Below are 26,652 nucleotides of genomic sequence, written 5' to 3' on the forward strand. Positions count from 1 at the left end.
AAAGTCTGGGGCCCTTAGCACAGGGTCAGACATGAATGTTGCTTTAAGCTGGTTAAAGGCCTTCTGACACTCTTTGGTCCACTGAACGGCATTTGGCTGTTTCTTGTCGGTTAGGTCTGTCAGTGGAGCGGCGATTTGGCTGTATTGCGGTACAAATCACCTGTAATATCCGGCCAAGCCTAAGAAGGATTGAACCTGTTTCTTTGACTTTGGGACAGGCCACTTTTGGATAGCATCCACTTTGGCCTGTAGGGGATTGATAGTTCCTTGACCCACCTGGTGTCCAAGGTAAATTACTCTGTTTAGCCTATTTGACACTTCTTAGCCTTAACAGTTAGTCCTGCCTCCCTGATGCACTCAAAGACTTTTTGTAGATGTTCCAGTTCTTCTGCCCAGGAATCCGAAAATATGGCCACATCGTCAAGGTAGGCGACTGCATATTCTCCTAATTCCGCTAGGAGACCATCTACAAGTCTTTGGAAGGTGGCGGGTGCATTTCGCAGCCCGAAAGGGAGCACATTAAATTCATACGGCCCGACATGTGTGATGAAGGCTGACCTTTCCTTAGCGGATTCATCTAGCAATACTTGCCAGTACCTCTTGGTTAAGTCCAAGGTAGAGATAAACTGGGTCCGTCCCAGTTTCTCCAGTAGTTCATCTGTGCGGGGCATTGGATAGTTGTCTGGGCGAGTTACAGCCTTTAGCTTATGGTAGTCCACGCAAAAACGTATCTCCCCATCTGGTTTGGGAACTAGAACCACTGGAGATGCCTGTGCACTGCCGGAGGGGTGGATTACACCCATCTGTAGCATATCTTGAATCTCCTTTTCTATAGCAGTTTTAGCTTGAGGAGACACCCGGTAAGGTTGGGCTCCAATTGGGTGAGCATTACCTGTGTCAATGGAGTGGTATGCCCGTTCAGTCAGTCCTGGGGTGGCTGAGAACGTCGGCATGTACCTAGCGCACAGCTCCTTGATCTGCTATCTTTGCATATGCCCAAGAGTCATGGAGAGGTTCACCTCTTCCACACCACCATCACTTTTCCCTTCGCAGTAGACACCTTCAGGCCACTCAGTGTTATCTTCTCCCTGGGCTGTAAACTGACAAACCTTTAATTCTCTGGAAGAAAAGGGCTTTAGAGAATTAATATGGTACACCTTAGGCTTTCAGTTGGAGGTGGGGAATACTATGAGATAATTGACAGCTGCCAGGTGCTCTTGGACCGTGAATGGCCCTTCCCACGATGCTTCCATTTTAATGGGCCTGGAGCTCCTTTAAGACCATGACCTGGTCCCCTACTTTGAAGGGCTGCTCTCTGGCATGTTTATCATACCAGGCTTTTTGGTCTTTTTGAGCATCTTTTAGGTTTTCTTTAGCAAGGGCTAAAGAGTTTCAGAGGGTGTTTTGTAGGTTGGTTACAAAGTCCAGAATGTTAGTTCCTGGAGAAGGTGTAAACCCCTCCCATTGCTGCTTCAGCAACTGTAATGGCCCCTTAACCTCGCGGCCATATACAAGTTCAAATGGTGAAAACCCTAAACTGGGATGTGGTACAGCTCTGTAGGCAAAGATCAACTACTGTAACACTAAGTCTCAATCGTTGCAGTGCTCATTTACGAATTTACGTATCATGGCCCCCAAAGTTTCATTAAACTTCTCCACCAGGCCATTTGTTCGATGGTGATAAGGGGTGGCAACCAAGTGATTTACCTCATGAACTTCCCAAAGGCTTTCCATAGTTCCTGCCAGGAAATTAGTTCCTGCATCTGTAAGGATGTTGGAGGGACACCCTACTCTGGCAAAAATGTCTTTGTTCTAATGGTGAACATGCAGAAAAGATGGATTTCTGAACATCCATGTACAACGGTGTCATAAATATAAAGGGAAGGGTAAACCCCTTTGAAATCCCTCCTGGCCAGAGGAAAAATCCTCTCACCTGTAAAGGGTTAAGAAGCTAAAGGTAACCTCGCTGGCACCTGACCAAAATGACCAATGAGGAGACAAGATACTTTCAAAAGATGGGAGGAGGGAGAGAAACAAAGGGTCTGTGTCTGTCTATATGCTGGTTTCTGCCGGGGATAGACCAGGAATGGAGTCTTAGAACTTTTAGTAAGTAATCTAGCTAGGTATGTGTTAGATTATGATTTCTTTAAATGGCTGAGAAAAGGATTGTGCTGAATAGAATAACTATTTCTGTCTGTGTATCTTTTTTGTAACTTAAGGTTTTGCCTAGAGGGGTTCTCTATGTTTTTGAATCTAATTACCCTGTAAGATATCTACCATCCTGATTTTACAGGGGGGATTTCTTCATTTCTATTTACTTCTATTTTTATTAAAAGTCTTCTTGTAAGAAACTGAATGCTTTTTCATTGTTCTCAGATCCAAGGGTTTGGGTCTGTGGTCACCTATGCAAATTGGTGAGGCTTTTTATCCAACATTTCCCAGGAAAGGGGGGGTGCAAGTGTTGGGAGGATTGTTCATTGTTCTTAAGATCCAAGGGTCTGGGTCTGTAGTCACCTAGGCAAATTGGTGAGGCTTTTTACCAAACCTTGTCCAGGAAGTGGGGTGCAAGGTTTTGGGAAGTATTTTGGGGGGAAGGACGCATCCAAACAGCTCTTCCCCAGTAACCAGTATTAGTTTGGTGGTGGTAGCGGCCAGTCCAAGGACAACGGGTGGAATATTTTGTACCTTGGGGAAGTTTTGACCTAAGCTGGTAAAGATAAGCTTAGGAGGTTTTTCATGCAGGTCCCCACATCTGTACCCTAGAGTTCAGAGTGGGGGAGGAACCTTGACATGGTGGCATAGTAGTGGGATTAACCTGAAATCATTTTGAGATCCAGTTGAGATTTTTTGAACTAGAAATACAGATTTTAGAAAGGAATTTTTTTTTTTCCTTTGGAAAGGAAGTCCAGAAAGCAGCTGAAACTGAAAGCAGCTTGTTTTTTTTCTCTGCTTTGTGGCCAAGCAGAGACAAAAGGGGATTATCTTTGTGAATTGCAGGTTTTCTTTGCCTGGAGGCAAGGTACTTAACTCCTGCAGGGAAATTCACAGTCTTCCAACCCAGAGTTTTTTTTTCTTTTCTTTTCTTCCTAAAAGTAAATAGGGGGTGTGTGTTCTACCCATTTGCTTTTTCTTTGGGCTGGGTAAGCAGGTTTCCAAGTAGTTGGAGGTTTTTTGCTTTAATTTGGGCCCAGAGCAGAGACAAGGGAATTGTCTTTTTCTGTAGGCTGACAATCACTATCAGAGAATAGGTATTCTATTCCAGCACAGCAAAATTTTACAGCCAAGTTTTGTTTGTTTATTTCTAAACCTTGGGTGTTAAGTTAGTTAAAAACAGAGAGGTTAGAATGACCAAATCTGCAGCTTGACTACAGCAGGAATTAGCCAAATTTCAGGCTGAGGAAAAACAAAGGGAACATGAAAGACAGATAGAACTCATGCGGCTGAAGAAGGAGGAGAAGGAAGAAGAGAGGAAGAATGTGGAGGAGGAGAAGGAAAAAGAGAGGAAGCATGTGGAGGAGGTGGAGAGGATAAAGGCCCGGCAGAATATACCAACAAACCCTAGCAATCCTTCTCCAGGTACCACTTCCCATCCCAGAAAGTTCCCCACCTACAAGGCAGGTGACGATACTGAGGCCTTCTTAGAAAACTTCGAAAGGGCCTGCCTTGGGTACAACATCTCTACTGACCAATACATGGTAGAGCTGAGGCCGCAGCTCAGTGGACCCTTAGCTGAGGTGGCAGCTGAAATGCCTAAAGAACACATGAACAAGTATGAACTGTTTAAATCCAAGGCGAGAGTCAGAATGGGGATAATACCCAAGCAGTCTCGTCGGAGGTTCAGAGCCATAACGTGGAAACCAGACATGTCATTTACCCGACATGCCTACCACATTGTGAAACATTGGGATGCCTGGATATCAGGAGCAAGTGTTGAATCTCCAGAAAATTTGCCCTTCCTAATGCAAATGGAACAATTCTTAGAGGGTGTTCCTGAGGAAATAGAAAGATACATCCTAGATGGGAAACCCAAAACTGTAATTGAGGCAGGAGAGATTGGAGCCAGATGGGTGGAGGTGGCAGAGAAGAAGAAAACTGGTCGCAGTTGGAGCGGAGACCAGAAGGGACCACCCCAGACCACACCCTATTACCGGGGGCCACCCAAGGCCCCACCTACCTTCCAAAGAACCCTCCAGACCCCTTATCGTCCCGCCACCCCGTTCTCCAGCAACCCTCCTCGCCCCAGTGACCCGTCAGCTGGACGATGTTTTAAATGTAACGAGCTGGGGCATGTAAAGGCCAACTGCCCCAAGAACCCCAACAGATTACAGTTCATTGCACCAGAATCACACCAGAGGTCCACAGGCCCAGATACCTCCCAGATACCCTTGGAGCGGAGGGAAACTGTGAGTGTGGGCGGGAAGAAGGTCACCGCGTGGAGGGACACCGGAGCACAAGTGTCAGCTATCCATGCTTCCTTAGTGGACCCCAATTTAATCAACCCAGAGATCCAAGTGACGATTCAATCCTTCAAGTCCAACTCTTTCAATTTGCCTACAGCCAAGTTGCCTGTCCAGTACAAGGGCTGGTCACACCTAGGCAAATTGGTGAGGCTTTTTACCAAACCTTGTCCAGGAAGTGGGGTGCAAGGTTTTGGGAAGTATTTTGGGGGGAAGGACGCGTCCAAACAGCTCTTCCCCAGTAACCAGTATTAGTTTGGTGGTGGTAGCGGCCAGTCCAAGGACAACGGGTGGAATATTTTGTACCTTGGGGAAGTTTTGACCGAAGCTGGTAAAGATAAGCTTAGGAGGTTTTTCATGCAGGTCCCCACATCTGTACCCTAGAGTTCAGAGTGGGGGAGGAACCTTGACAAACGGTCAGATCCTTTGTTTTAAGATGTGTGGGCAATGGGCATTCACCACACAGCTGTTGAGATTGTTTAGAATTCACAGCTCAAGCAGGAAGGAGAGAACCCTCAATCTTTAATAGCAATACCTAGTTCTTACATAGCATTTTTCCACAGTAGATCTCTAAGTGCTCTAAAAGGAAGTCAGTATCATTCTCTCTATTTTACAGATAGGAAAACGGAGGTGAAGTGACTTGCCCAAGGTCACTCAGCAGGTCAATGGCAGAATTTGGTAAAGAACTCAGAACTCCTTAGTCCCAGTCCAGTGATCTATCCACTAGGTTATAAAAATTGACTACTAGAATGTCAAATACTACTTTTGATATTTTACTTGAAGAAAACAAAGTATTTGTACACTTCTCTCAGTAGGTGGGCTGTAGATCCATAACTCTTAGATTCACTCTTTAAGGCCAGAAGAGACCATTGTGATCATCTTGTCTGACCTCCTACATATCACAGGCCACAGAACCTCACCCACTCATTCTGTAATGTGCCCATAACCTCTGGCTGAGTTACTGAAGTCCTCTAATCTTGATTTAAAGATTTCAAGTTACAGAGAATCCACCATTTACTCGAGTTCAAACCAATAAGTGACCTGTGTCCCATGCTGCAGAGGAAAGTGAAAGACCCCAAGGGGATTGGCCAATCTACCCTGGGGAAGATTCCTTCCCAACTCCAAATATGATCAGTTAGGCCCTGAGCCAAGGGGAGAGACCCACCCTCCAGACACCTGTAAAAGGATTCTCTATAGAAACTCAGAGCTCTCCCATCAAGTATCCCACCTCCAGCCACTGACCATATTGCTAATAGCAGTCATGGATGGGCCATATACCATTGTAGGCAACCTCATCATACCAGCCCCTCCATCAGCTTATCAAGCTCAGTCTGAATGAACAGTTTGGTCAGAAAGTGTGTGCTGGTAGCTCAGAACAGTGTTTAGCACTGAGGGAGAGAGGAAGAATTGTCATAGAAGGCTCCTCCATTTGATTAGGACCAGCCAGGAAGCAGGAATGAGGGAGGTAAGCGCTCGGCAGTACATAATGATCTAACCACCCACTTGTAGTTTAATGGAGCAGCAGCATATTATGCTTTTGCCCCCTAGTGGCTAGATTCTGCAAAAATATGCATTCTGTTGCAATTGTACTTTAGCTCATGTAGTAGAACTGCTGCTTTTGCACGAAAGGTCCTCACTCCAAGTCTCTGCAGCAATGGATTCCTCAAATACTATGAAATGCATTCGCTGGATTAAAAGCAGTGATTTCGTGTGCTACAGCCATATCATCTCAAACAGTGATCTTGTCATGGCTCAAAACCCATCTTAATCTTGCTTAGGTCATTACTTGGACGAACCTCTAAAGAAACCTAGGTGCTATAAGGAACAGTGTTGGTCATTCTTTAAAGTGGTTCTCTTCCCTTAGTCAAAATTGAAATAGCTCCCCACCACATAAAACTACAGCCCTGAGGACTGGTGGTAATTAAAGAGTCTACTGCACTTTTCACAAGAATAGTGGCGTTAGCTCTTGTATTCTGGCCAAACTCCAAATATATTCGATCTAAATGTCCCTTTTAATTAAATTGGATATGTTAGTGCTAACTTCCTCTCTTAACCTGTTGTATAGTTTGTTGTTGTATATGTCTAAACAGTTGTTGCATTTCATCTAGAGAGGTTCTTATATTTTGAGCCATTGTTTCCTTGCAGCACCATTAATGTAATTTTAAGCTAGGATTTATTGACAGTCACATATATTTGGGGTAGGGGATGGTCACATGCTTGGAGTACAATTTCAGCCTGGGGCGTCCTTAGACCTCTAAGAGAAATGGATCAACACACAGGAGAGTAGCAAATACATGGCTGGGGACACATCTTTGTATGTGGATGAACTGAAAAAGCAGACATAAAATGGGATGGCGCTGATGGCATCCATATGGATCTCACATTAACAATCTGCAGTTTGATATTAATGAACTCATTTAGGCCTTAATCTCCAAAGATATTTCCTGATAGGTCACAGCCCAAGAGGAAGTCAAGGGGTACCAACGACCACCTTCTGGATTCTGGGTTTCTCTGGGGTTTGAACAACCTTCAATGTAAACTGGAGCAGCCTTGGGACTATTCTAATTTATGGCCACCTCCTCAAGGCTGGCTATGGGCTGCCCAGCACCACAGTATTCCCCAAAGTGCTTAACACTATAGCCATTCCCTTTCAAATCCCCAAATATACCTGTACCAAACCCCTCGCTGCAGGGTTTGTGAGGCCCCCGTACAGGCCAGAGTAGGTGACAGAATCATCCCACTATGTGTCCACAGCTCCCACTAGTGTAATTTTGGCACCACTGGTCTTCAGTATGACATCTTTTCTCTCTTGGGCTTCCTCAGCTTCATTACGGTTTTGATTTATGCAATGAGAATAGGTACTGAGTTAACGCATCTCAAAGACTAAGATAGGATACTGAACGCCAAATATTTGCACACTGAAAAGTGGACTCAAAGCAGCCAATTCCCGCTGGGTGAGAGAAACATTAATAGTATGGAGCTCTGTGGCCTCCGCTACCAGATCTGCTGTCACATATGCTTACACCACCATTTCCTGAACTGGAAATTTGCTTCCTGGTTTAAGGAGAGGGGCTGGGTGTGTCAGGAGATGGACGGAAATTGAAAAGGGTGTGGTATAGTGAGGCTCTGCTCCCCCTGATTCTTGGTTGGTGTTAAGACCCTGAGGACATTATGCCAGAGTGTAAGTTAAAGCTGCCTGGAGACAGGCAGCTGAGAACGAGGGAGCCACAACCAGCTCTCTGTCTGCCCACAGTCCACCTCAAACCATCCTCAAATGCCCCTCCCATCACCAGAGATTCTAGGATGCTCTTTAATGTCCACGCCATCATGGCCTCCCCCCGTGGAAAGCTGTCAGAGTAGGAACACTTTCACATAGTCTGATCTCCCATCTGCAGGCAATGGAAATAAATCAGCTGGTAGCAAACAGATCTCCTACGAATCCTGGACCAGTAGACTCAGATGGCACCATCCTTCCCTCATTATGGACAGGTTAGAGAGAGAGAGAGAGAGAGAGAGAGAGAGAGTGCACATGCAGAATGGCCTCCACTGTTCAAGTCTGCCCCAAACCTCAGCAATACCTAAAGATCCATTAGAGCAGCAAAGAGAATGGGGTTCTGAGGCTTTGTCCTTAACCTAATTTTGTCCTGTAGGTGCACCACAGTTGTACCAGCCCTGGAGAGATGTTGTGTATGGTAAGCTTGTATTAAAGGGGTTAAATGCAAGATTTCTGAATACATACATTTTACCCCATACGTCTAAGCCGGCAATACAATTTCATTCTCTCTGGGTCTTGCAGCACTGCCTTCTCAGTGCACTAGTAAAAATAAAAACAATGCATTTTCCAAATGACAACAGCTTTTGCTAAGATATGCATCCCATCATGAGAAATGCAAAGCAGACAACAGAGCTGACTGAAGATTTTGATGAGCATCTGAACAGCATTTTAGATGGGGAGGGTGAGGAAGTGATGAAATTTGTAGACAGGAACAATTGGCAGTTTGGAACCGTTGATAATTGAAGTGAAGCACATTTTATTCCCCATTTTGTCTAGTGTGTTTTACTAAAATGCGTATGTCAAATTTATAGGGCTTATGAAAAGTTCAACAGCTTCTTTCAGTCAAATCTGATGTAGTCATCAGAATCAGTGAGTGTTCCCACAGCCATTGCCTTCATGTAAATTAGTTCTGCATCATGCCAAATAAACATTCACTGTTCTCATCAGAAGCTAAGAGCAAAGTGTTATTTGTTTGTATTGACATTATCTGTACCACATCAGGTGGCCTGCTAGCTGCTGAAAAACATTAATCTTTCACCTTCATTATTTAGAAATGGAGTGAGATTGTAGCTCACTGTGAAAAGACTGCAAGTCATGTATTTATAGAGTGCAAAGAATTCTAGTCAGTGGAGGTGTTGAATTTCTACATATGTTTTATATCTAATTCTCACGTGAAAGAGCTGGCCATATGATACGGTGAATAGAATGTTTTCTTCTTCTTCTCTCCATATGTGGAATTCTCCCTCCACCCTCCTGAAGTCACAACTACCCAATGCCCACAATGTGCAAAATTCTGTCTAGCACCAGTGAAAAGTTTAGGGTCTCCGGTCTCACAAAACATCAAAGCTTTATAACACTTTAAAGTCAAAACATTTCTAAAGCTAGAAAAGCCATTGCAGGTCATTTATATAGGGGGGTTAGGTATGTTAGTGTTACTCTCTCACAGGTGTTTATACAGTTTCATTTATAGGTCAGATTTTTGTGACTGTGAAGTCACAACTATGACTATGAAGTCAATGAGAGTTGACTTGCGTAGGAGAAGAGTTAGGCCAATACTTCTGGAAACCTCACGCTAACAAAGACATTTGGTTTTATAGGTGGAAGGGTACAAAAAAAAGTAATCCTACTGAACATCTTATAAACACTTTACAATATCTGTAAAAATGGATTTTATGGAAAATATATGGCACATTTATAATGCTTATCCAGTGAAGTGCAAAATGAAAGGGTTTTTTTGGTCATTTATTAGACATGACCTATCCAACTCACTCTTGACTTTGCTACTGGTGAATAATGCAACCATTCCAAATTCATGATACTAAGTCCTCTAGATCATACCATACCTCACTGTTCTTGCACACATATTGTATGCTTTGTGTGCTAGTAGAGACATTTAAGGTAGCATATGGGGAAAATACTGGATGATAAGTAGTGAAGTGAGTTTGTAAGCCACACTGCCTAAGAAGTCTCTGTTATTTTTGACATTTCTGCCATCTTGTTTGTATTTTGCTTTGGTTAATATCTTCCTGCAAGTATTTATTCACTGATGTTATAAATTGTTTGGGACATATTTGCATAGATTGGCTTCTTTTGGGATCAAGCTGGTACCCATAGGGTTACATGGAAGGTAAGATAAGAGCTGATTGCAACTCCATTAGGATTTTATTTGGTTTGACCTTTAATGAAATAACAAGGCTTTGAAAATCCTCAGCATAGGTATAGGGAGTTCATGCCCCCATTAAGAGAAGATGAGCTAGCCTTACTAAATTATTTAAAGAGGAAGAAAACGTGTGGGGATATATTAGCCTTTTTTGAGCTCTATTACCAGTCCTTCCTGTTTCTTGGCTCAGAATAAATAAAAGATAGAGAGAAAATTCAATGTTGGCTGGATATTATGGGAAACAGTATTAAATCTCTCCCCCCAATAACCCATTATTAGACATTGCTATATCAGACCACATTTCCTGCATTGTGGTGGTTAAACCTACTAACGTGATTTCTGTTGATATTGACAGGATATTTATCATTTAAGTAGGAATGAAAATTATGAAAATATCCCAATATTAGAACTGGAATAAATCAGTGGTGTGATTTTCCCTATATGTTTTTAATAGTTTCAAATATGTTAATCTTCACCTAACTTCAAAATAAATATGATTTATCTAACTAAATATTAGTGTTGTTTGATTTTATGGAAAGTTACCTGATACAGGATAGTCAGCCCAATGGATGTACACAATGCTATGGGCACTGGATAGTACAGAGTACTGAGGAGTTGAAAAATCCTGCAGAAAGGATTTGTGGACTGTTAACATAGAACAACTTGAATTTTATGTGGTCTTCTGTGCTTATGAAAACATATTCCATCTTTAATACAGCTATTTCATAGGATCATATTAGTTAAAAAACAGAAATGGCCTATTAGAATCCATCCTCCCGCAAGACCTTAGAACACAAAAGAAGATTCAACTAAACCCAAACCTTTGTAAGTAGTTAAGGAAACCAAATAATCTTAACGTTGTCTCAAATATGAAGTCCCTGATAAAAAGAACCCACTCTCTGACTACCCTGTCTAGCAATAAAAAGAAGTTTAACAGCATCACTGACCACACAAAACAAAACAAAACAAAACAAAACCCCTTATTTCTGATCAGTGTTGGTTGTACTAGTCCCAGCTGCCCTTAACAGCCATGAAGAGCTCTCTGAGGAAGACATACTTGTAATACAAGCTTGTGATTGAATAAATAGCAAACTGAAGGCAATCATTCATCACTCTTGATTAGATAGAATTCCATGTGTTGCCAATTATCCAGATGTTATTAGGCACAGACCCTAGTTTACCTACCTGTATAAATCTCCTATGTCTGCATCAAGAAATTATGCAATTCCTACAAGAAGGACAAAGGTTAGCATGATAACAAAGCATCTCACAAAGTAAGATATGTACATATGAACCAGTGCTCTGTAGTGCACATTTTTGATGCTCTAGACACAAGGTGTTTTCCCCAAAATTTATGTTCTTTATGCCTTTTAAAAAAAATTGTAATCCAAGAATAACTCATCCTATAAAGCAGATATAAAAGAAACAAGAAATTGAGATAGGAGGCTAAGAGGACAGACATTTCAACTTCATTACTTTAAAATATTGGTTTTCTTTTGGGCATAACTTTAGAGCCAAATGTCAATTTCTTCTTGTGTTTTTGTTTTTTTAAATAACTGCAACATTTTTCTAAGCTTTTAATCTTTAATTTGTTGTTATATACTCAACTTTAATTCCATTTTAATGAAAACTTTGTCTGTGAGTATTACTATATGTAATTAGATTCTTAGCATGAAATATCTGTTTATAATCAGACATTAGAAATGGTAAAGACCTATGAGATCACCCAATACATCTTCCTGCCAATGCAGTATTCTTCCATACAATAAATGTATTATGATTTTGCCCAAATTATTTTTTAAAATGTCCAGTGATAGGACTTTTGTCATTTCTCTCAGGAAACTACTCTGCAGCTTAATATGTATCACTGCCAGGAAGATTTTGTTCGTCAACCTAAATTTCTTTCTTAATTTCATCCCATACTCTTGTTATATCTCCCTATGTAATACTAAATAATACTCGTCCCTTTTTGGTATTTAAACCCTTCCACTATTTGTAGACCATTATCATGTCTCTCCTGTCATCTCATATACAAGCTAAACATATTTTAGCTCTTTTAATCTCTCCTCATAATTGACTGTTTCAAGACCCAGAATTATTTTTAATGCTGTTCTCTGAACTCCCTCCAATTTGCTGATATCTTATTTGTCATGTGGTGCCCAAGAGAAACTTCGGGGTTTTTTTGTTATCGTTTACCAGAAACAGGGTCTATTATCTCCCTACTACATTACATAATGCCTTTTTGCACACTTTTGTGCAACCATATCTCAAACTCTAGACTAATTTGCTTTCTTCCAGTCTACACCACCTGTTCTCATTGTTGCTTCCCTGGTTCTTTCCCCCTGGGAACTGCATGTATAAAAATATAGTGTCCTTAGTTGGCATATTTAAAAATTCAATCTCATTTTATCATCTTCCAGGGTCTTTAGGTCCCTCTGTATTATTTCCCTAACCTGAATGGTGTTCATTAGAACATAAGAACCGCCATACTGGGTCAGACCAAAGGTCCATCCAGCCCAGTATTCTGTCTTCTGACAGTGGACAGTGCCAGGTACCCCAGAGGGAATGAACAGAACAAGTAATCATCAAGTGATCCATCCACTGTTGCCCATTCCCAGCTTCTGGCAAATAGAGACTAGGGACACCATCCCTGCCCATCCTGGCTAATAGCCATTGATGGACCTATCCTCCATGAACTTATCTACTTCTTTTTAGAATCCTGTTATAGTCTTGGCCTTCACAACATCCTCTGGCAAGGAGTTCCTCATATTGACTGTGTGCTATGTGAAAAAAATACTTCCTTTTGTTTGTTTTAAACCTGCTGCCTATTAATTTCATTTGATGACCCCTAGTTCTTATGTTATGAGAAGGAGTAAATAACACTTCCTTATTTACTTTCTCCACCCCAGACATGATTTTATAGATATTTATCATATCCCCTCTTAGTCATCTCTTATCTAAGCTGAAAAGTCCCGGTCTTATTAATCTCTACTCATATGGCAGCTGTTCCAGACCCCTAATAATTTTTGTTGCCCTTTTCTGAACCTTTTCCAATTCCAATATATCTTTTTAGAGATGGGGTGACCACATCTGCATGCACTATTCAAGATGTGGGCATACCACGGATTTATTATCTATCCCTTTCTTAATGATTCCCAATGTTCTGTTTGCTTTTTTGACTGCCACTGCACATTGAGTGGATGTTTTAAGAAAACTAACTCCAAGATCCAACTCCAAGATCTTTCTTGAGTGGTAACAGCTAATTTAGACCCCATCATTTTATATGTATAGTTGGGATTATGTTTTCCAATGAACATTGTTTTGCATTTATCAACATTGAATTTCTTCTTCCATTTTGTTGCACAATCACCCAGTTTGGTGAGATCCTTTTGTAGCTCTTCACAGTCTGCTTGGGACTCAACTATCTTAAGTAATTTTGTATCAGCTGCAAATTTTGCCACCTCACTGTTTACTGCTTTTTCCAGATCATTTATGAATATGTTGAATAGGACTGGTCCCAGAACAGACCGCTAGGGGACACCATTATTTACCTCTCTCAATTCTAAAAACTAATAATTTATTCCTGTCCTTTGCTTCCTGTCTTTTAACCAGTTACCAATCCACGAAAGCACCTTCCCTCTTATCCCATGACAGCTTACTTTGTTTAAGAGCCTTTGGTGAGGAACCTTGTCAAAGGCTTTCTGAAAATCTAAGTAGAATATATTCACTGGATACTCCTTGTCCACATGCATGTTGACCCCCCTCAAAGAATTCTAGTACATTGGTGAGGCATGATTTCCCTTTACAAAAACCGTGTTGGCTCTTCCCCAACAAATTATGTCAATCTATGTGTCTGACAATTTTCTTCTTTACTATAATTTCAATCAGTTTGCCCAGTACTGAAATCAGGCTTACCAGCCTGTAATTGCCAGGATCACCTCTGGAGCCCTTTTTAAAAATTGGTGTCACATTAGCTATCCTCCAGTCATTTGGTATAGAAGCTGATTAAATTATAGGTTACATACCACAGTTAGTAGTTCTGCAATTTCACATTTGAGTTCCTTCAGACCTCTTGGGTGAATACCATCTGGTGAATACCAACTCTTGGGTGAATTACCCATCCTAATTCAGTATAATTTCAGAAGTCATTAGCTTGCTGTTTACTATATAATAAATGAAGGCTTTATATAAGACCACTCCCTACAATGAGACCAGACACACCTCATTAATATCCCCTCTCCACATATTAATACAATGTTGTCTATCATTTCCCATTTTTTGCAGTATTTTTGTTCCACTGGTCAGTGTACCTGAACTGCTCCCAGTGCAGCTAGTGGGAGCAGGAGCAGGGGATATGTGTTTCTCCAAGCACATTTGAGTTAATTTTTCAATGCAGAGTTTGAGAGAGATGTTATCATATTCTATATTTTATATCTACTCTGTTTCTGTAATCCACATTTCTCTAAGCCTCCTCTTCTCCCCCCAACTCCCCACATCAACAATCATCAAGTTTTCTGGCAAGAATTATCATTTGCAAATCCAGGATAATGCAATGCCTAATTTTCAGAGGTGCTGAGCTCATGGAGCTCTTACTGACTTCTATTGTAGTTGTGGATTCTCCCTGAGAAATCAGGTCTTTGAATTAATATGAAAAGAAAAAAAAAATTACTAGCCATCTATATATTTTTTCTAGACATAGAAGTTAGGATTCAGTTACATAACTGCCAGGATCACATTTCTTCCCTTCTAAATGAGTATTACATTGGTTACTCTTTAGTCTTCTGATTCCTTTCCCAGTTGATTTTTCAAAAGTAAGTTATCAGGGTTTCAGTCAGTCTTTTTGTTAATTCGCCTAGTACCTTAGAATTAATTATTCAGACTGGCTAATTTGTATATGTTCCTCGTCAACAGTAATTCCAATAGGTATTTCCTCCTAACCAAGCGGCAAAATATTTCTTTTTTTTCTAGTTTAAGACAGATTTTAAAAAGAGCAGATGAAAGCAGCCCCAGAACACTACCCAGGCTCCAAGCAGGAGCTATGGTTCAGATTGTTCTGAAACATCCTGGGGTTTCTAGTGGACGCCAAGTCATGCAACTCAGTTCTAGGTGGAGAAGGCCACAGAAACCAACAAGACTGGCAGATCAAAAACACTATTCCTTCAATGCAGCAAAATAGGACAATCAGTCACAAAGCTCTGCAGCAACTCCAAAGACAAGTCACAACTCAAAGTCCCACAGGAAAATGAAAGAGCAGGATTTTGGTTTCTTCCAGCATGGCACAGCTGTAAAATAAGATTGCAGGTTGACAGGTGATTAAGAAAAATGCTGATGTAGAAAAATGTCATCTTACCTTGGCTTTGAAAGCAAGACTAAGTTTCATAGAAATTATGCTTCATTAATATCCAATCACACCAGGAATTTACTTATGTACAAAATGCTTTATCGGGTGCTTAGGTTTTGCACATGTAACTCTAAATAAGCAGACTGGTTCCAAATTGAGCATGTTAGCCAGATGCATCAGTTGCACATACAAAATCTGTTCTCCTAGATTAAGAATTATTGTAACATCTGGGTCTGTTTAAGCCACAGTTAAAAAAATGAAATGCAGAAAATAACACTGGGATTGATCAATGAAATGGATGATGTAGGACTAGGCTGAATTAAATCTAAAAGGTATTGGAATATTTTTCTTCCTTATAAGTACGGTTCAATATGCTGTTAGTAAAGTAACAGCAATAGAGAAAGTGATTAAATGCTGCAACCACTGGACACAATTGTTCATTGAATTTGATGATGGTGATTCCACCCCTTTCTCAGACCATTGCAAGTGCTACCAGCATAAATAGCCCATGCTGTTTTCATAAGTATGGCCAATTGTTCTCATCCCATCCCAATCCCAGTGAAGTCAGTAGCAGTTTTGTCATGGTCTCAGAGGGAACAGTGTTAGGTCCACTGTGTGGGACATAAAATGTTTAATTTAAGCCTGGATCCTGTAATCACATATGCACATGAGTAGTGTTATTGGACTCATATTCATCAAGTTAATGACATGCATTAGGGGTTGCAGGCTAGAGTCCCAAGACCTGCAAACATTTATGCATGTGCTTAACTATAAACAAAAGATTAATCCGATTGACTTCAGCAGAACAAATTCACTTGCTTAAAATTAATCACACGCATAAGTGTTTGTAGGATTGGTACCTTAAACCAGTGGTTTTCAAAACCAGTCCACCACTTGTTCAGGGAAAGCCCCTGGCGCACCAGACCAGTTTGTTTACCTGCCACATCCGCAGGTTCGCCGATCATGGGTCCCACTGGCCGCGGTTCGCTGTTCCAGGCCAATGTGGACTATGGGAAGGGCAGCTAGCACGTCCCTTGGCCCGCGTCGCTTCCCGCAGCCCCCATTGGCCTGGAGTGGCGAACCGCGGCCAGTGGGACCCACGATCGGCCGAACATGCAGACGCGGCAGGTAAACAAACCGGTCTGGCGTGCCAGGGGCTTTCCCTGAACAAGTGGCAGACTGGCTTTGAGAACCCCTGCCTTAAACTATAGCCTCCTGGGTCCAAGGACCTGAAATCAATAGAAAACTCCCAGTGATTTCAAAGGGCTATGAGTCAGATCCTGAGTCATCTTCTCTGGTTCATGCAAAGATATTTCACCAAACATAACTTACATAGGCACCAAAGAGGGGAAGATAAATGAAACTGCCATCTCATGGTTGTCTCCAGTATATTTCAGCACTGATCGCAAATTAAAACATGTAGCAGACATACTTTATTAAACAAGACACTTCTGAAAGCATATTGCCATATTTTACCTATGAGAAAGACAAGGTGGGTGACTTTTTACTAGACCAACTTCTGTTTGAGAGTGAAATAAGTGTTGGAACTCCACAGAGCTCATCTTCAAGTCACTGTGAAGCTTGAAAGTTTGTCTCTTTCACTACCATTTGTTAGTCTAATAAAAGATATTACCTCATCCACCTTTTGTCTCTCATATCCTGGGACCAACAACACTGCAAACAGCACATAAACTTTATTAGTGTTTCTTTCTAATAAATTTTATGTAACAACCTACTTTGAACACTGACACCCACATTTTCAAAAATGGTTGGCCTACATCAGACCATTGTAGTCCTGTTGTATACAACTATACACCATGCCTTTTTAAAATTAAGATGAGGACTGGCAAAGCTGGCTGAAAATCAAAAATATATTTCATCTATATATAGAATTTTCTCGGAGGGCATGTGCATTTTTAATGAAAGCAAATGTTCCCCAAGGAATACTTCATCTCAGTCATGAACTTTAATTTAACTCTTCTCCAATTGAAGTTCTTGAGTTTTAGCTCAAATTGGATTACTCTGGGATATGTCAAATACCGCTTTTACTCATCACTTCAGTCAGCAGTGAGGAAAAGTCTGGTATTCTACTGCTTGCCTTTACAGTACATATATTTTCTTCCTATAAATCACACACAATGAGTGAGAGCCTTAGCAAATGGGATGCTACTTTACATTTACTTTCACTGGTTCATAAGAGAGTAGAGGGAGCGTGAAAATCACAAGATGTGGGAAGTCCACAGTCCTCCAATATTTACATTCTATTAAATTCACCGACAATCAGTTTTATCCTTATTGTCTGCTTTTCGCAAATGACTGTGTCCATTCTACCCTGCCTACTATTCAAGCAATGGCAGTTAGGTGTGCAGCTGTTGTTGTCTGATAATGAAAAAGAAAAAAGGAATTAGTAGCTCAGGGCACGGCATCGGAAAAATTATTATTCTGTTATGATTGCAAACAGTACCATCAGATGAGAAATTAGACTAGAAATTAATTTGCATTCAAGGGAAATGGTTTTGGAACAAATTATCAGATTGTCTGTGAACTGCTCTGTTTACAAGAACATCTCCTTCTTCTATTAAGTCCTTCCTAGAACAAAAACACACAGAGCTCGATTCTCTGCTGTGCCAGAGCTTTGCTTGGCACAGAAGGGCCCAAAGAAAGTGACAGGGAGACAATTACAGCTCCCTGATTCCCACAGACCTGACAAAAGTCAGGGCTGCTTATGGGCCACTCTAATTTGATATATTGATACGGGGTCCATGATGGGCTCTACACCAGTGGAGGATAGATGTAGTGCAGTAGAGTTATATCACACCCATTTCTCACCACTGTCTCGCCCCAACATAACCCCCTTCTGCCCCTGACATGCCAACTAAGCCAGGAACGAGGGTACTGATAGGCACCAAGTCTGGAGTCAGTACACTCATGCCTTCAAGGAGTTCACCTCCAGCAGGGGAGTTCACTCCAGGCCAGTTGCTGCCAGTTTCTGGCATTTTTGTGCCTCCAGATGGTGCAAAGTGACAATATCTGATTAGAGAATCCAGCCTTTTGATGCTGTTTCGCATCCCTTCTTTCTTTTCCCCTACAAGTCTCTCTAGTACTTTCAGGTGATTTGTGGTAGTGATCAGTGGTCATTGAAGCTGGGTAGCATGTGATAAGTTTGTAGGTATCAAGGGCTTAAAATGATATGAACTTTAGTAGAACTAAATCTTTCATTATTTCCCATTTCCCCTTTACTTTGAAATAAATAAATCATTGTTTACAGAGAGAGAGGGAAAAAAACCAAAATATGTCAAGCTAGTCTGGGTGCCAGTATGATATATGTATGATCATTGCACATTTGCATCTACTTTTTTCATATGCAGGTACTTCATAGATCGGAAGAGTGATGCAGACAGCTACTTTACAATAGATGGATCTGAAGGAACCATTGCAACTAATGAAATACTGGACAGAGAAAGCACCGCACAGTACAATTTCTCTATAATTGCAAGTAAAGTTAGTAAGTATGGCACGAATTGAATTAAGATGCTAAAGTAGTGTCTCTCAGAATACAATGATCAAAAATAAAATGTTTATTAGAATGAAATGATTTAAGGATGCATACCATGTATCGGTTTGGCAAGGCTAAGTATCGTATTCAAATACTCACATATAATCAGGTTTGATCCTGTACTCCTTATGTAATCACAGTTCCCACTGAATTCAATGGAAATTCTGTTATCAGAAAGTGGTTGGGTTTAAAGGATGATATTAGAACCTCCATTTTACTGGGACTACTGTGATTAAACGATTGATAACTGTGCTGTAACTACTGTAGTTTGTGTCTCGTATGTGTACTGAACTTTTAAATGGAGAAAAGTACCTCCTTGATGCAGAGATAGCTAACATTTTGTCTTTGGGCGCTACAGCGGAGAGAGAGAGTTGGTGTTCTCACATGGAGACCTTTGTCTTGTTCTTTGTTTTGTTGTTTACTTAATAAGATTGAGTTGAGGACGGTCAAGGAGAAAGCATACCTTTCCTCTTTGTGTTGAAGAGTATAATAGTTATTTTAATTCCCAGACAAAAACTATATTAGAATGGAGTTAAGGTTGAGGTGATACCAGTAATGGAAGGCTCTGTATGAATTCACCTGCCTGATCCATCTCTCCTCTCAATCTGCCCAAGCCCCCCTGCCTTGTCACTCCCCTGGTTGTCTTCTCCCATGCTCCTCTCTGTGCCTTCTTTTAGCCTGCCCCCATGTTGGGAACTCCCTCCTTCTCATGGGACATCAAGCAATCATCCCCCTCTTCATTTACATCCTTCTGTTTAGCACACATCTTTCCCTGTCAAAGTTAATTCTCCTAGGTTTGTTTCATCCTTTGGAAAAAACCTGTTGTTCAATCATCCGCATCTGATCCACAGAAGTCTTTCCATTGACTTCAATAGGCTGTGGATCTGGACTCCTGGTGCACTTTATGATAGTACTGTATCATTTATCTGTTTTAGAATGTAAGTTATGGAGGCAGGGACCATGTTTTCCCTTATGCATTATTCAGCAATTAGTACTCAATAAACAATACATACTAATAACGTAGAAGGGAGGACTTTAGAGAGAAATACATATATTATGAAATCTTACTCCACCTGAAAAAAAAATCTCAGTTGTAGTTATCCCAAACTGAGCCAGAGGAATATCCCTAAAGGCTGAAGATAGAACAGTAAATAAAATAAAGTGCCTATGCACTTAAACTGAAGGAGTCACCTCATTATGTGTATACACTAAACCTGTGACTTCTGACCTTACCTTTGTAGGGGGGAAGCACATTTTCTTGAGTGACTTAGAAGAAATAGGCCAGCAGAATTGTAATCTGATTTCAGATAATTTTAAAGAAATGGTGTTGAAGAAATGGAGGTCTCTTAATAGGCTGTGCTTAAGCAAAGCTTAAATATTTAGATGTATTGGTAAGTAATGAGCATATTCGATTTGCAAACTTGTCCTGAAATAAGGCATTTGGTCTAGGAAACTCATTGTGAATCCATTTATTATTCTCCCAGACTCCAGAGTAATTAAAAAAAACAAGCCAAAAAAAAACAGGTTCACTTATCTGTGTACCAACATGGCATATAAAGGGAAATACGGTTATAGTAACATTGTGCTTATGTTAGAGTTGTTGCATGTAGCCCACATTATGAAATTCCCAATTCTGACCATTAGCCAACTTAGTAAACCTATACCTCCCATACACTTGAAATTCATATTCCCATATACCTTAATATTTGTGCTTTAAATGTTATTCATCTCATAAAAAATAAATGTTATACATACAGTACACCTATAATTGGCGATACTTTGGAGAATGAAGACATATTACCTGTCAAAGCTTCATACAGGTCTGTCTGACTCAGAGGTAACAGAGGGAAATGCTGGGATTTCAGAAATGCTAAGTAGTAGTAGAGGAGTGGAAAAGGGCAAATTTCTGAATTTCCCTGCCATGGAAACATTTTAAATACTTTATCATATTCATTGCCTTTGTCAGGGAGAAGGAGTGAGGGGACCATTGAAAAAGACAGAGAAAGATAATTTAATTATTTAGACGAGTTCCTGCTTTAAAACTGAACATTATGGCAGTTACTCAGTACTGATGTAGGAACAGTGGAATGGCTACACCTGATCAGATTAATGGTCCATTTAACCCAGTGTCCTGTCTTTGAAAGTAGCCATTACCAGCTGCTTCAGAGGAAGGTGAAAAATACCTCATAATGGACAATTATAGAATAACCAGCCCATCAAGAAAGTTTCTTTCTTAACCCTGTCAATTGGAGGTTGTCCTATGTCCTGAAGCATGAGGTTTTAAATTCCTTGTGAATTATCATAGCCATGAGCAAAAAATGTTCACTTATCTTTTTTTTCCAATTGCCTTTTGCAATTTCTATGAAATAATCTCATATGTTCCCCATTCCAAGCCACCCCAGCAAAACAAAATTTAAATAACTTTTGAAAATTAGCACATACAAAAATTGACATTTTAATTTTAATTCTCCCAAGATGAGGGAGAATGATTTGGTTAACTGTCTCATCCATTCAAGTAATTGTATATAGCCCTCAGTTCTAGCCTATTAAAAAAAAAAAGCCTAACCATGTGTGTATTTATGAAGTGATATACATACAATTCGAGTATACAAGGTATGAATTTAATAGCTACTGGCCCGAATTTCCAAAAGCAATCTCTAGGGCCCCAATTCTCCACATGTTTTATTTTACGGATTATGGTCTAAGGCACAGGTGAAGTGAATTGTCCAAGGTCACAGAAGAGTTCTATAGCCAGGAAGTAAACTCAGATGTCCCAGCTCCCCACCCAGTGCCGTAAGCACAAACCATCCTTCTCTTGTCTTCATTAGGAAGTTTCCAACCCATAGTTACCCAATAAGTGCAGCTCCAAGAGTAGAGATTATAGACAAGATCCAGGGGTTTGTACCACCATTGTACAAACACCTGCAGTTCCTACTGACTTCACTGGGATTTGATTGTGCTCAACTCTTCAGAAAACGTCACATCACTTATATTTAGGTCCCCAAATCAGCATAGGCACAATGGATCACAAAAGTTAATACTTTTCTCTGCTGTCTAGAGTTTTCTCCTCTCATACAATAATCTACATTTGTGAAATGAACGAAAACAAATATTAAGATTGTTCCCCTCAATTTAGAGAAAATCCCACTTCTGGCTGGCTCCTAAGGCCTTTTTTCAATTGACTAAGTGATGTGCTTCTTGTGTTTACCACTTAAATACTGCCCACCATCTTAGCCCCCAGCAGCTCAAAGAGCTTTGCCACCATACTACTTTGCATGGAAAATAATGTCAAGTCATGAACAAGTTTCTGTGGATCAACTACGCCTGTCTCATCCCTGGGACACAGTCCTTATTGTTTTCCATTGCGCATCTGTGGCTTCAAGAAGGGCTGTATTTAAAATCAGTGATGATGCTTATCTTACCTTTCTTCCACCGCAACTAAGCTTGACTAGGAGTGATTGTGTAGGCCTCAAGAAATCAAGTTACTTTCTAGTAATAGCACAAGTACAATGCAACTCAAATTGCTAAAGATAGTGGCAAGCAATATATAAACCCAAATGCAGATATGGATGAATAATGCAGACTTTCCTTACAAGCTGATAATGCTGGTATGACTCATATAATTCTATTATTAGCACAAGAACACCTCAGGTTATAATTTTTAAAAGGAAATAGATTGAAAGACCAGAGCAAGAGAAAATTCTAGAGAAATTTCTATTTATTAGTATTGTTTATAGTAACAAAGTCTGGGAGCCCCACTATTATTCTTATGATTATAGCTAGGTTGAGGCAGCGCTATTGTAAGGTATTAGCCTACATGAGTAAGGATAGAGGAATCTGGCCCCTTCTATTATCTTTCATGATTATCAGTGACAGGCCAAAATGGGTATGTTTTCAAAGTGGTGCACAGGAATTAATAAAAAAACACAACCGAACCACTCCCATTGATTTTTATGGCAGTCACTTGAATCCCTTCTTAACTTTTCTTTTTTAAAAATTTTCCCCCTGTAATTTCTACACTGTGCTACAGAAGCTGAAAACAAAATGAAAATAAGCTTTCATATGAAACACTTCCAAAAGAAAATTCAAATCGATATGATATATAGAGACATTACTACTTCAATAGGAACTACCAAGATTTTAAACAATTTAACTAGTCAGCTGCTTCCATTTACAAGACACTTGCAAGAACATACATCATTCACAACTAATGTATTATTAGCAAAATATTTTATTATATTTTTTAATGATACAAAGGAACTGACAGTGATGACTGTGCCCTCATACTGTCACCTTCATCTACAATTTAGGTTCAGAACTTCTTTTGCAGCTATCTTTCATAGAATCATAAAACTGGAAGGAACCTTGAGAGGTCATCTAGTCCAGTCCCCTGTACTCATGGCAAGACTAAGTATTATCTAGATCATTCCTGATAGGTGTTTGTTTAACCTTCTCTTAAAAATATCCAATGATGGAGATTCCACAACCTCCCTAGGCAATTTATTCCAGTGCTTAACCACCCTTACAGGAACTTATTCCTAATGTCCAACCTAAACCTCCCTTGCTGCAATTTAAGCCCATTGCTTCTTGTCCTATCCTCAGAGGTTAAGAAAAAACAAATTTTCTCTCTCCTCCTTGTAACAACCTTTTACGTACTTGAAAACTGTTATGTCCCTCCTCAGTCTTCTCTTTTCCAGACTAAAGAAACCCAATTTTTTCAATCTTCCCTCATAGGTCATGTTTTCTAGACCTTTAATCATTTTTGTCGCTCTTCCCTGGACTCTCTCCAATTTCTCCACATCCTTCCTGAAAAGTAGCTCCCAGAACTGGACACCATACTCCAGTTGAGGCCTAATCAGTGTGGAGTAGATCAGAAGAATTACTTCTCATGTCTTGCTTATAACACTCCTGCTAATACAATCCAGAATGATCTTCATTGCTTTCCCTAAAATGAACTAATAATAGACTCAAAGAATCATGTATGACTGAGTTATTCTGTATGAATATACAATTTTCCTTCCAGACAGGACTGCTGCATGGGCAAGATTTTTAAAATGAAGTGCTGTTGAAAGTGAAGCTGTGAAAACAACACCTCCTTACTTGACCACCGTCACCGGTTCATTCACCTGCATGTCCACCAATGTAATGTACGCCATCATCTGCCAGCAATGCCCCTCTGCTGTGTACATTGGCCAAACTGGACAGTCCCTACGTAAAAGGATAAATGGACACAAATCAGATATTAGGAATGGCAATATACAAAAACCTGTAGGAGAACACTTCAACCTCCCTGGACACACACTAGCAGATTTAAAGGTAGCCATCCTGCAGCAAAAAAACTTCAGGACCAGACTTCAAAGAGAAACTGCTGAGCTTCAGTTCATTTGCAAATTTGACACCATCAGCTCAGGACTAAAGAAAGACTGTGAACGGCTAGCCAACCACAAAAGCAGTTTCTCCTCCCTTGGTGTTCATACCTCAACTGCTAGAAGAGGGCCTCATCCTCCCTGATTGAACTAACCTTGTTATCCCTAGCCTGATTCTTGCTTGCATATTTATACCTGCCTCTGGAAATTTCCACGACATGCATCCGACGAAGTGGGTATTCACCCACGAAAGCTTATGCTCCAATACATCTGTTAGTCTATAAGGTGACACAGGACTCTTTGCTGCTGTGTATTCAGAATCACTGTTACTTTCTTTAGTGACTAAAATAAACTTTTGCTACATTTTTACTTTTTTTAGCGCTACAGAGACAATTCAACCTTGAGAGAGTGGTGTAGAATTTATTTTAGATTGTCTATCAACAGAATTGTCACTTAATTTCCAACTGCAGGGCCAAATTCTGTCCTCTGTTAAACCCATTTGGCTTCAACGAGGTTGCACAGGTGTAGCTGAGGATGAATTTGAAGGAAATGGGGTTGCAAAGGAACAGAATTTGACTTGATAAAATATTTGTATTAGTGTTGATTCACAAGAAGAAATAACACAGTTTATATTCTTTTGTTGCTTGGTTTTGCAACTTAACAAATTTGATTTGGAAATCATTCAAGTCTAGATTGTGGCTTTGTAAGAGGTAGCATCCAGATGTGCCACTGGACAGGAAAAAAATTATGCCTCTCAGAGGTATAATTCCCACCATGCTTCTATGTTGGTCTGGAGGTGGGGACTTGTATATTGCTAGCCTATACACACAGCAAATTATTATATTCTCGACCCCCACTGTTGGCCGTGCTGGTCACAGATCCCAGGCTTGCAGTGGCTTGTGCAAAAAATATAAAATAAGCAAGAAATCCAAACAATTCAGCACTTCTGAAAGGTTCAGTTTAAACTTGGTTCTAAAAATGAGTGAAGGCTTAGGACAGTTCTTATATTTCTTATCCCATGTTGCTGTGGCTCTGCCAGGCATGACTCACAGCTCATAAACTTTTTTTTTTTTTTTTTTTTTTATGGTTAACTATAACTGCATAGAAGCCCGCATATTTTCAATCCTGAGGGATGAAATTATCCTTTGATTTTCTAACACAATTGCTTTTAAATCCCTAGGGTTAGCCCAATGTGGAGAATTTTGCATAGTGGAATTGTTCCTGCTGAATTTGCACATAATTCTATAAACAACATACCAGTAATATCTCTAGAACACAGCAATTTGGGAGAGCTGGAAGGTCCTTGCCTATTAACATTAAGCATACTCTTTTTAAATATTTATTTTGTGCACATATGTATGTGTTACCTGTACAGAAAATGGATAATTGTTGCAGCATAGTTTAGTGGACTAACCAATGTTATAATCCAGAGACACCTGAGTTCCACTACTGACTCTGTCACGGGCTCACTCTGTAGCTTTTTAACAAGTCACTGAACCCTTCTCGCTCATATTCCCCATCCATACTATGCGTGTATCTATTTACTTTCCTAATTAATTACCATTTGTACAGCATCTTGAAGATGTATAGCGGATTGTAAGTATTAAGTTTATGGATTTTTTATGTTTCATCATTAGAAAAAATGAATACAGTTTTAAATCATGGGAAAGGATTAGCAGGAGAATTCTTTTAAAGTGATCTAAGAAAAGTATGCACTTATAATTTCCATCTGAAGGGTCAATTTTAGATACCCTTACTTGTATTGAGTAGTTACCTTACTCCATGAATAGGAAGATACTACTCAGTGTAAATAAGGTAATCAGGATCAGGCCCAAAACAATAAAGCCCTTGAATCGAGTCTGAACTCACACTGGTGAGAATGAAAACTAAGTCCATTGAAGTCAAGGAGTTGCACGAGTGTAAAAGCTGTGTATCTGGAAGATAATGAGTGTTGTTGTGGGGGACATACAGAAATAGTATTTCCTAATTTTTTCTGTCAATTTTTTTTAATAGGTAATCCATTACTAACCAGCAAGGTCAATGTTATAATAAATGTCTTAGATGTCAACGAATTTCCTCCAGAAATTTCAGTGCCATATGAGACATCTGTATGTGAAAACGCAAAACCAGGACAGGTATTTTGATATTTTGATTTCCTTTTAACATTATTATTATTTTATAAAAGTAAAAGCCAGTTTAGAAAAACAAAAATGTATTGTTCATGGGACATACTTAAAAATAAAAAATTGTGGATGAGATTTTTCAAAGCTGCATAAGGGATTTGAGCACCAAAGATTCAGCATCCAAATCCCCTAGAAAGCGTTGATAGTATCAGCTTGTAATCCTTATGAAAATTAGCTATGTGTTCCCAATGAAAACAAGCAATGGCCTTTGAAAGTTCTTATTATTGCCCATCACATTTTCTGTTACTGGTACTATTTATTTGTTGTATGGTAGCACCGAGGGGCCAGTGCCTCATTGTAGGCACTGTACAAGC

At 40.1% G+C, this 26,652-nt stretch overlaps 1 protein-coding gene across 2 annotated transcripts in view; it reads left to right on the plus strand.

The window, feature by feature from the left end:
• CDH12 (cadherin 12) overlaps positions 1-26,652 on the plus strand; it is a 215,880-nt gene that overhangs the window by 178,644 nt on the left and 10,584 nt on the right. For both annotated transcript variants that reach the window (XM_077809158.1, XM_077809159.1), the window contains 2 exons: positions 18,602-18,738; positions 26,169-26,290. In XM_077809158.1, coding sequence (XP_077665284.1) covers positions 18,602-18,738; positions 26,169-26,290 — 259 coding nt within the window. The remainder of the gene's footprint in view (positions 1-18,601; positions 18,739-26,168; positions 26,291-26,652) is intronic.

The sequence above is a fragment of the Eretmochelys imbricata genome, chromosome 2 (assembly GCF_965152235.1).
Source record: "Eretmochelys imbricata isolate rEreImb1 chromosome 2, rEreImb1.hap1, whole genome shotgun sequence".
NCBI lineage: Eukaryota > Metazoa > Chordata > Testudines > Cheloniidae > Eretmochelys > Eretmochelys imbricata.